The sequence below is a fragment of the Diabrotica undecimpunctata genome, chromosome 1, assembly GCF_040954645.1.
Source record: "Diabrotica undecimpunctata isolate CICGRU chromosome 1, icDiaUnde3, whole genome shotgun sequence".
Lineage (NCBI taxonomy): Eukaryota > Metazoa > Arthropoda > Insecta > Coleoptera > Chrysomelidae > Diabrotica > Diabrotica undecimpunctata.
Window position 1 is genome coordinate 43,622,913 of NC_092803.1, and position 12,577 is coordinate 43,635,489.

At 35.1% G+C, this 12,577-nt stretch overlaps 1 protein-coding gene across 1 annotated transcript in view; it reads right to left on the minus strand.

Annotated features, from left to right (window-relative positions):
* The window catches only part of LOC140442373 (fat-like cadherin-related tumor suppressor homolog), a 965,522-nt gene that overhangs the window by 104,189 nt on the left and 848,756 nt on the right, over nucleotides 1–12,577 (minus strand). Inside the window, exon 8 of the mRNA XM_072533469.1 lies at nucleotides 1,595–1,805. Coding sequence (XP_072389570.1) covers nucleotides 1,595–1,805 — 211 coding nt within the window. The remainder of the gene's footprint in view (nucleotides 1–1,594; nucleotides 1,806–12,577) is intronic.

Sequence of the window (12,577 nt, forward strand, 5' to 3'; positions counted from 1 at the left end):
AAATGAGTTTCACAATTCATTCTTTCTCGATGTTTTAATTCCTAACTAGAATACTGTATATGAAACATATGTTTTGGTAAAAAATGATAATACTACGTCATTTATAAATAAGGAATTCTACAGAACGGGAAAATGAAACAACATAAGAATAAACAACATCCTGCAACATTTAAAGGAACGGCGAATTATTCCGAGAATATAACAATCCCGTATATAAACGGCTTGACCTTATGTGAATAAGAAATAAATCCAATATTGTAAAAACATGCAAAATAAACAAAGAAAAATAACTTATGATTGGGTTTATAAAATATCTTGTGAATACGAAAATTTTATTTGAGTGAAACCAGAACAACACTAATGGAACATTTTTTTTTGTGGCATTGACTTTCGTCATTCAGCCAGTCTCGAAAGGTTATAATATATTCCTTAAAAAAGTATAGACAGATAAGTACAGATTATTTCTCTCAGACAAATGCACAGCGATATCCCTAAAACGAAATAGACGAATAATTAATAGAAGAACACGTCGAAGGAAAATACAAGGACACTCGCTTCTCGTCTAGGGGTCCGTCAAGACATTTATTTTAACAGACAAACAATACTGGACCACGGATAAGGTATTGTTACATATAGGATAAACAAAGGGTACAAGTCTAATCCTATACACGCTCATGAAAATTTTCATGAACGAGTACCAGATTTATAAAGCTATGCATGTGTCTGACAAAAATTCTATAATTAAATTATATATTGTTACAGAACCTATGGCTAACAAAGACTGTATATTATATGGAGCGTATGTATTGCATTTAGTTAATTTTGTATACAGGGAGTTTGAATGCTGAACAAATTTAGGACATTCAAAGAAGATGTGATCGAGGTCACCTAGCTTGCCGCAATGTTTGCAACTATCATCATCGATGACTTTAATTTTAAATAAATGGCATGGGTAGCATGCATGTCCAAAGCGTATTCGATTTATAGTAGTAATATATTTACGAGGAGCTTTGAAATTCTGAAACCAGGTTGTTTGAGGTAGAGTTGGTTGTAAAGAGGTATACCTTTTAGAGTTTGTAGAACAGTAATGTTTCCATTGCTCTTTCCATCTAAGTAAAGTCTTATATCAGATAGAGATAATTTGATAGATGTTAGATATGGAAACATGAGTGGAATAATGAACATAGGTCTAACGAATAGATTCATTAAGAGCTTTGAAAAGTTTTCATTGTCCTCTTAATTTATAGGTAGTGGTCTGAAATGATCTCTTCCAGACATTCCATCTAATGTGTGCCGAGGCCACAAAGTATACCACAAGTAAGAATTTATTTTACAATGGAAGAATTATTGCTAAGCTATTTTTGAAAATACTGAGTTATCACAATGAATATTATTTGAACAACACAGTAATTACAGCGATACAGAGCTTACGCCACGCATAAGGGAAACAGTAGTCACCACCAAAAATTAAAGCTACATCTACAATAAAACAAAACTAGAACATCCTTCATAAGAAGCTTAATTAAATACAGTCTCTAAAATAAACTTGTCCTTAACTACTAATTCCCCGTTCTATGTAATGGAAAATACTTACCAACGATGTCATACCAAAGAGTATCATTATCCGGGTCGGAGGCTGAGATGGAAGCTACCAGAAGACCGATTTCGTCGCTTTCCGTTAACTTGACGGCCATAGGCGACCGGACGATTGGTGGGTGCTTGGAAGTGGTCAACATGGGTACTGTCCGGACCAGAACTTTGCAGACGCTGTGTTTTTGTGGTTCCCCCATGTCCGTTACTCTTACCTGGAATCAACAAGAAATGGTCAATAAAATAATTGAAATAAACTAAAACAAACATGATTATTCTTTATTTGGTTTTAAGAGGGGGAAGAGAAAGAAATAGGGAAAGAGCGGGAGAGAGAGAAAGAGAGAGCAAATGTTATAAACTTAAATTATGTAAGCAAAACGCATAAAAGTGATATTCATATTTTGTGGTTCTTCTCAGATCCTTTTCTAAGTTGTGACGTATTTAGGTGTTTTAGACCCGCAGTAAATTAAAGCGAGATGTTATTGCAATTTGAATTTAAAAAACAACAAAACCTGTGCTTTACTTAATTTTATGTAAACTATTGCAAATTGGTTTATTTAAAAATAAATAATAGCTATTCCAATTTTAAGTGCACAGGGAATATCAACAATAATGTGTGGCGGGTAGCTCTATTAGACACCAAAATCTATCATCTATAATGTAAATAAAAATATAGTCTAATGTGTATATTTGCACATACTTCTATATAATATGTACAATAAAATAAAAAATTCTAATCCTAGTGCATAAAATCGACGTCGAAGCGGACAAGGAACGAAAAGCGATCAGTCCATACCTAATTGGTCGCCCAAGGAAATCATTTTGAAAGTTTGATCATTTCTTAAGGACCCATGTAAGGAGTCCTTACCATATCAGTACTGCGGATTGAACTGCCCTAACGGTTGGCCTTTGATCAATACTCAAAGTCCCGGCGTTAGAGTTCTTATCAGATGAGTCCTCTTCAAGGTGTGGGCTCCCTTGCCAGGGAGAGAGTTAGTAAGAGCAGGCTGTGTTTGTTTAGGAGAGATAGGGAAGACGAGTGGCTTGCTAAGAAACAGTAGTCAGTCAGTATGTGTATGTTGTGTTTTGTTTTTCTGGTGCATGGTATGTGGTGGTGGTGAGGAAGATTGCTAGCCATGCTGGCTTGGATTCTGCTCTCTATAGTTGGTATGTTCGCCAGTTGGTGGATTAATGCCGATAGATAGTCAGCTATAAAGGGTCTTAAAAATAACAAAAGACCAGGCAACGATAACGTATACGGGGAAGTATTAAAAATGCTGTGCGAAACAAACAGTCAATTTCTAGACCCACTCGTCAGACTCTTTAAACAATATTTATAACAGCGGGGAGTTTCCTGAAGACTGGCTAGAGTCAACTTTTGTTGCCATACCGAAAAAACCAAAAGCAAAGTCTTGTGATCAACATCGGATGATAAGTCTAATTAACCACATTTCGAAGGCATACACCAAAGTTATTTACAACAGAATAAGCAAAAAATGCGAGTATAACATTGGAGATTCGCAGTTTGGGTTTCGGAATTCTCTTGGGACAAGAGAAGCACTTTTTACTCTACAGGTACTCATCCAGCGCTGCAGAGATATGAACAAAGACGTGTACATATGCTTTATACACTACGCAAAAGCATTCGATAACGTAAAGCACGAAAAGATAATTGCAGTTCTCCATAAGATCGGAGTCGACTACAGAGACATTCGAACAATAGCGAGTCTCTATTGGGGTCAAACAACTAAAGTGAAAGTAGGATCTACATTGACCAATAAAATTGAGATCAAGAAAGGGGTACGACAGGGCTGTATATTGTCTCCTATTCTCTTTAATATATACTCAGAAGAAGTATTTAAGACAGCGCTGGAGGAAAGCACAGAAGGCATAAAGATAAATGGAGAAATAATTAATAACATAAGGTAAGCTGATGACACTGTGATTCTAGCAAGTAGTATGGAGGAACTGAGTTACCTAATGAGTAAGATACAAAAAACAAGTGCACAATACGGACTCAGACTAAATATCACAAAAACCAAATGGATGTTAGTAAGCAAAACCCAACAACCACCACAGCAACTGATATTAGACAATGAAAGAATTGAACACGTGGATTCGTACATCTACTTGGGAACAACAGTTAACTCAAATTGGGATCAAGCGAAGGAAATACTTATAAGAGTAGAAAAGGCAAGAGCATCGTTCACTAGCATGAAGCAAATTTTCACCTCTAAAAGCCTCACCCTACCTCTCAAAATTCGACTTCTGAAATGTTATGTATTCCCGGTTTTGTTATATGGAATGGAGGCGTAGACAATGACCGCAACATTGATGAAAAAAGTAGAGGCCTTCAAAATGTGGGCTTACCGACGTATATTACGTATATCCTGGACTGAGCACGTGACTAACGAAGAGGTACTACGCCGGATAGGTAAAGAGAGAGAGGTAGGAATAAGTATAAAGAAAAGAAAGTTGGAATACTTGGGTCACGTTATGAGACATAATAAATATAGAGTACTACAACTGATCGTTCAAGGGAAAATAGACAGCAGAAGGTGTCCAGGGAGGAGAAGACACTCGTGGCTCCAAAACTTGCGGCAATGGTTCGGATTGTCATCTGCTGAACTATTCAGATCTGCCGTAAGCAGAGTCAGAGTAGCCATGTTGATTGCCAACGTTCGGAACGGACAAGGCACATGAAGAAGAAGATAGTCAGCACGCTTTCTAATGTTCTTTCTCTCTTACGTTCTATCTTACGTTTTTACGTTTCTATCTTACGTTCAGTGGCCATGATGGCATTTACTTGGCGGTTGTTAAGTGAGGAATAAAGAACAACCCTGTACTCTATAGGAGAGTCTTGTATGAGTCTCCTAGGAGTCTAGCCCTTTTTCTCACTATGTTTTAGGGTGAAATTAAGTTCAGTATCCCAATTGAGGTTCATCCGAAATTGAACACCCAAGTAGTTGAATGAACTTTGAAACGCGAGTCTGGCCCCATATAGCTTCTATCTAGATCAGATTGTCCTCATCTTCAATCCAAGAGGTTCCCGGGTAACTGAAGGGGATGGCTTGTGTCTTGGTTGGGTTGAGAGTGACTCTCCATTTGTTGCACCATTTGACGATTTTGTCAAGTTGGGCCTAAGATCTACTGAATACAGAGCGGTTCCTCATTGTTACATCTACTGTACCTGAGGTAAGAAGTGCTGTATCGTCGGCATAAAGGGGTGGTTTCTGTGTATAGGATTGGTGCTAAAATTGAGCCTTGAGGTAATCCAGCTTATGGAGTGAATGTTTTAGAATATTTATCGTTGATTTTAACTCTTGTCTTGTCTAATTGGAGAGATATGAGTGCATTGTTTTTAGGAATGTGGTTGGCAGTCCAGAGCGGCAGAGTTTTTCGATCGGACCTGCGTGCCAGACCTGATCGAAGGCCTTCTGGACATCTAGGAATATAACAATGACTATTTTGCCTTTTTCATTGATTGAACGTAAGATGAAGATTACTGCTTCTGTCAATGCATTTTGAAAGGAGTCTTCAGCTCTAAATCCGAGATTCCGTGTTGCAGTGGACGGTGTTTTATATTGTTGCTTGTGTTCCATCTCCAGCGCGCATCGATGTTACTGCTACCTTGTCGGTGGGAGTGCATACGTAAGGGAGAGATAAACAATATTTTAAAAATAATGAAAATTTTTCGGCCAAAGTTTCGTACAAAATATGGTCGGAATATTGATTTAACTTCGTCAACTGAGAAAAAAATAATTGAAAAATTCAGGGAGACTGGATCAATTGGTGATACTATATACGCTGGTCGTCCAAAACAAGTCGCTCAAATGTCAATATCGAAGCAGCGCGTGAGAGTGTTTGTGTCAGTCCAGGAACATCAATTCGGCGTCGTGAACAAGAATTGCAAATTGCAAAGAAGCTCGTTGCTGGATAAGCTCACTGAAGATATGCATCTCCATGCTTATAAGTTATTTGAAATCAAAGGTCTATGTCAAACGAGAAATCCTTGAATACAAAAACCTTGCAAAAAATATCCTAAAAAAAAATAAGAAGAAAGAAGTTAAATGTATACAATAGAAGAAAGTACCGAAATGTCATTATTAATTTTTAGGTTGCATGAATTTTATGACTTTTTTGTGTTTAATACTTATTTATTGAAAATGTCACGTGTATACACTTGCATGTAAATTCGTGTATTACGAATTTACATGCCATTATTTAGAATATTTAGTTTGAGTATTTATAACAATCACATTGAGTACCTATACACTAAGCACCTATAATGGCCAAATCGGTTGTTTACTTGTATAATTAATAATTACGACAGATCTACTATATCATCGGAGGATGAATGAATTATGCAGGAATTTGCTGTAATTATTATTGGCAAATATATAGCATTGGGGACGTTTCTAACTGTATATTTAGCTATAAAGGATCTGATTGTCGACAATATGCCGTGTAATTGTTAATTTCGAGTTAATTGATTTAATCCTTTAACAATCAATATTTGCATTCCATTTTACTTTATTTCTTACATAAAAATATAAATATATAATATAATATATAAACATTGTTTACAGAATCCACAAGGAAACTAAATTCCTGTAGCTGGCATCACAAAAAATTTATTTAAAAATCGTTTATAAAAGGTATATAATTAAAACATCCAATCGGGCTACATTACAAAACGTTTTCGGAATCTATATTCCATCATCAGTGTGTCCTAAAAGTATATATACGAGGAATTGTTAATAGCAACTGATTGAAATGACAATAATGACATGTTAGGACGGAAGTCAGAACAAAGCAGTCAGTGTAACTTGAGGTATTTGTCTAAATATGACTAAAATTGAATAAGTTAAAATTAAAATAAAATTACAGTAGCAACCATCATTCATTGAATTATGAATTTATCCTAAATTTACGTTAAGAGAATTGAAAAACTTTTTTTAATTAATATAGGTGGACTGAAGTTTGGTAAAATTTTGTGGGTACTGATAGGCAACCAACTATACAAATATCTAAATTAAGTGGTGGTAAACTAAAGATTTTTACAAAAAGCCCTTTATATTTTTGCAACATTTGGTACCTGGAAAATGGAAAAACAGATATATGTAGGAAGTTGGATTCTTTAAATTTTATTGTTGAAGAGTGAAATGGTAAATGATTGTAACATTTTTTTTATAATTAAAATATGTATTAAATAATTTTTAATACATTTACCCCTGTTGCTGAGACGCCTCTGGCCGTATTCGCAAAGAGCTATGCGGGTGGGATCGTTTACCATTAGAAAATTTTATTGGAACCTACCGAATTATCACGGAGTTCAGAGTACGATATATTATATTTATCAAAAGACGCCGAAATGTATACTTTATGGTAGGGCCGGGTTAATCTCTTTTCCGGTTCCAAGCGGGTTTCTTTTTGATGAATTTAGTAAACATCGTCGTAAAGCACTTTATAGTATTTTTCCGAGAGAACGTAATCCATAAGGTTTTATCTCTTCTCACGTTTCTTCCCGTTACTACCTATGTTCGTTAGAACGTTTTTATCTTCCTAGAAATGGATACAGTCTGTCCTGTCGTTTTCAAGTGGGGGTTATCCCTCCTTTTTTGGGAACCTTGTGAAATTTTGAGAGGAAGAATATCATTTCTGAGAGGGCAATCTTTGAGTAAAGACGCTTTCTTATCTTACCATTCTCTGTGATTTTTTTCTTTAAGTGTGTTTACACTTAAATATTTGAGTTTCTTAATCTAATACCATATTAGATTAAATATGGTTATAAAGTACCATTATTTTAATTAAATTCAGTGCTTGATACTAGTAAAGTATAATAAAGTTCAGTGAAGTAGTGCAGCAGTAATCGAGATTTCATTGTAAGTTATTGTAATCATATTACCTTCGATTATCTGGGCGAATAATACGGTAATTATATTACCCAATTTTGGAAGAATCTGCGTCAACCATTTCATCACCTGTACTTATTTATTTCATCACCTGTATTATTATTGTACCCGTTATCTCGAGATAAGCCCATAAACAGCGAAGAGAGAATTCTTTAACCAGCTGTAGTTGAATTTTCTTAAATATTATCACGCTCTCTTCGCTGATAATTTAATTTGTGCATGATTTTATTATACTGCATCTGTAGAGGTATTTCTTAATGAGAATACTGTTTATTTCTATATGTATACAACCATTCATTAATTGGTGGTGCATTTTTTTACTTGTTTACATACAGCCGCCTATAACTGTCCTATCTTTACTTATTTCGTCCGTTGGACCCATTCCAGGTTCCAAAAGCTAGTTTCGAACCCACGACTCGCTCTCCACCAACCATCTGGCTGCTGTTCGCAGTGTCTCCATTGGTGACCTTTCTAGCACTATCCAAAAAAGGTTTGCGATGTTACATGATGTATTTGTAAGTGCTATTGAGATGAAGTGTAAATGGAATATAATTTTTTGTAATGTACTGTTCATGTAGTACTTAACTTATAACTTAAGCATGAAAGGTCCTCTATGTTAAAAAGCAATATTTGGTACTTGGGAAATATAAAAATATACATAAGTTATAAGTTCATGAACATAAATAACTATTTGAGTGTTAAAGGATAAAGTTGGTTAGATGTTATTGTGTGTTAACAAAATATATAAAACAAACAAAAAATTGATGGCCAATATGTGGTTTTGTAATGTATTTTTCTTATATTACTCAACTTATAACTTAAGAAGAAAAGGTCCTATATGTTAAAAAGCAACATTTGGTACCTGAGAAATATAAGAAGTATAAGTTATAAGTTCGTGAGCATAGGTGGATAGATAAAGTTAATATAATGTTGGTGTGTATTGACAAAATATGTAAAAACTGCAAAAGTAGATTGGTTGTAGATCTGTTAAATTTAAACTAATAATATATGATGTTTTAATATTGGTGTGAGAAGAGAGAGACTCTACAAGAGGCTGAGATCTCCAGAGATCCGAAACCATACCCTGAGGGAAGTATATGTGGATAAGTAAAATAAAGTGTGGTATAAAGAAAGATAAACAGGTGATGATCTAGTTAAGCAGATATGTGGGGATTACTGTAGAAGTAGAATAATCTGATCTGAATTTAGTTGTATCGAAAAGGAGCATGGAGAACATTAGGCATAGGGATCAGACTTGAAGTTTAGATTCCTAGAAAGAAGTGGGGAAAGATGGGGCATTGAAAGAGAGGTTTGGAGTGGACTGAGGAAGATGAATAAATGACAAGAGAAGAATGATTAATGTAAATTTTAATGTAGTAGTAGAAATTGAGGGTGTGGCCATGATAATAGTTGACGATGGAGTGGAAGGAAGTCTCGATTGAATGAGCCAAGGCAATTAACACAATTTGGACTTCTCTGTTTTTCTTTGATAATTTCAAGATGTTGATATAAGTCTAGTTTGAGGAAGTTTTTTTTTGGGGAATATTGTGAATAAGTGATACGTTTTCTGGGATATTGAGGGTGTATGAAAAAAATCAGCTACTAGATATGTAAGGGTGTAAAATATTCAATGACCGCAGCTGTACATACTTAACCCTTTGGGACCCAGTGGGACTTATAGATCCCAGCGACAGTTTCAATTTGCCTGAAGTTCCAAATAAGTCCCGTTTTACATTATATTCTTCGATATCGGAGTTTATCGACTACACTGCACATGTTTCTCTACTAAAGTGATATGGGCAACGTTGGATGGCTCAGTTCGTTCGTAAGTACGACGCAGTCAACACGTGGTTATTACTTTTCGAACTTGTTTTCGACACAATCGTAAGGTAAGTTTGTTGTTTAGTGTATGTAATTATTCTACACGTTAATCTGAGATTCGTTTACTTTTGTAAATTGGCAAACTTAATCAGAAATCACATGGGATTTATGTGTCCACTGGGTTTGTTGGACGGGCCTTTTATATCCCATTGATTTTTTTCAGCATGTCAAGAAAAAGAAAGCTTGTAACCGTTTCAAAAGATTTAAAAGAAACTCATTATAAATTTCGATTATTTTTTTTTAATAAAACTTCTAACCCCATCTATCTGTCAAGTACCTACCTGTAGCCGACTCAAGGATTCTTCTGTAATTCCCAAATATATCCGGTAGATGAGCCTATTCATCAACTTGTCACTCACGCCCAATTTCCAGAGAACGCAAGAATAGCGTTTCGCTCTTTTCTGTTAAGACCGTCCAACCGTTAAGACGTGTTTCCAAAGTGGGTCTCATTTTAGAGACCCTTATTGGAGAGGCTATAATGCTGACTTATTTCTTATACTTGTCGCAAGATAGTATTGGTATGGAGTTATTCCAGATCATGGCCCAGTAGCGGTATCTTTTTATGGAATACCTAACCCCTCTTATCTAGGATGGTGGTGGATTGATATCGGATGTAGCTGAATCAATGATTTATTTGGTAACTGATTAAATAAGAAAAGAAACAGAGCAGATTAAGGTTGTACCAATTTTTATTATACCTACTTTCAAGACAACGGAAATGATTATGAACTCAAAAAGAAATGAAAATATAGTGAAGTGTTCTAATTTTATTTAAAGGTTTATTTTCTTCATTATTCCTAGTTGATAAATAACTATATTATTTTCAATATAAACAAATTTCGAAATTTGGGGTTAATATATACATATATACATTCATTTTCTTTATAACTAATTCTTAATTTAATACGATACAAAGTTTTTTTTGTTTATGATAATGTAAACATAAAATAATAATTTGGTATCCCTTTCGGATGACGTAACTTTTAATGTTTTCTTTTTGTTCATTACTAAGAAATAATAAAGAATAGTTTTCTTGTAAACCTTCGATAAATCTTATTTTTTTTTTGCTCGTCCCCTTCGAGGATAAACCAGGGGTGGCGTCCAATAATAAATTATAATTTCATATTATCTAATTGTGCTTGGATTTAAAATACGATATAGTTTCTATATGTTTATGAAAACCCCGCCCAATACTCTTCGACAACGAGCAATTCTGGCCTTGTATATATCATTGTAGCACGGCAGTGTTACAAGCTTACTCAAAAGGAATTGCAAGAACTGGCTGATAATATAAGCGACATATCTTCATGCGATGACATAGATGCAGAATCTAATAAATCTTCAGAAGACGACGAAGAAGACCCATTCCACGACAGTGATCATTCTTCTGATGAGTCGTTTATGGCATCACATTATTGTCCTGACAATGAAGAAGAACACACTCGCTCATCAGATGGATCAAATACGTCTTCATTTGATTCTCCCGAAAATGAAGAAGACGAGAATACTTGCTTGCCAGATGGGGAAGATTTAATTGAAGGTAAGAAAGCCATTATCAATAAAAAGAAAAGAGAACTCCCTATGGTATGGACATCAGTCGCAGCTGATCATAAACCCAGATTTGCTGTTCCTCCTGAAATACCTTGTGTAGTTGATGAATCAATTAATATGAATTCGTTACGTCTAGATATTTTCTTGAAAGTATTCCCTCGAAGTTTATTTATTTTTATTGAGGATTGTACAAACGAGAGAATTAAAATGTGTAATCGCAAGGAAGGAAAGTCTGAACCGCTTACTGATGCTGGTGAAGTAATGATTACTATTGGTTGTACTCTAATAATGTGCTACAGCAGAGTGCCTAAACTGAGACATTATTGGTCTTCGCATCCATCTGTCGGAAATAAAACAATAAGTACTGCAATATCAAAAAACAGATGCTTATTCATTCTCTCCAAACTTTACTTCAATGGCCCAAAGAAACCCGAAGATTGCAGTAAGATATATTATGTAGAAGAACTGCTCTCCTGTTTTAAGTTCACATTTCAGAAGTATCGAACCGACAGTACTAGACAATCAATCGACGAGAGTATGGTAAAGTTCAAAGGTCGGTCGTCCCTAAAACAATACGTACCTCTAAAACAAGTGAAAAGGGGTATAAAACTATGGTGCAGGTGTGATTCTAAGACAGGATACACATATGATTTTAACGTTGACTCTAGAAAGGAAGTTGAACAAGCTGATGAAACTCTAGGTGAAAGATTAGTAAAAACGCTATGTGAATGGATGCGTATTGATAATGTTGTTGTGGTTTTTGACAGGTTTTTTACCTCTGTACGTCTAGTGGACACTATTAAATTCGCTGTAGTTGGTACAGCCATTACAAATAGACGGAACATGCCTAAGGAGTTTTCTATAAAAAGCAAAATGAACAATGGAGACTCTGTATTTCTAACAAATGAGTTCCAAACCATAGCCACAAAATGGCAAGATACCAAACAAGTATCCTTGTTGAGTAACTGTCATAAAAGTAGTTGTACAACTATTCAAAGGAAAAATAAAAGTGGGTCCAAAGTGGACGTTCCTTGTCCTGCTGCTGTTGCTTTATACAACGAAATTATGGGTTCTGTGGACCTGGCTGACCAAATGAGTGGAGTGTATGAAATAGATGGACGATCCTGTAAATGGTGGAAAAAAGTTTTCTACCGATTGCTTATGGTGTCAATGGTAAATAGTTGGGTAATATATAATGATTTACATCGAACACGCAAGAAAACACCCCTTTTAGAAACTTTTTTTGAGCTATCAGAAGATCTCATTTCTAAAGGTAAAACCACTACACAAGTAAAACTTAGAAAAAGAAGTGTAGGTAGACCTTCAAAGAGATTACGAAATAAAAATGTAGGAGACCACATGCCGATTGAAACTGCTAAGAGACAGCGTTGTGTTGGTTGCTCAAGAATGGGTAAAGAAAGAAGAACCACAACCATCTGCACAATGTGTGATGTAGGTTTGTGTAAAAATTGTTTCACATTGTATCACACATATTAAGTTACATGGAAGTATTTTTTATGCATATTTTTGTAAATCTTTCTGAAATAAAGTGTTCATTTATTTGTAGCCGCAATCTCCCAATATACCATACGGGACATAATAATCCCAACCAACATTCCCATTAGGACATATATATCCCA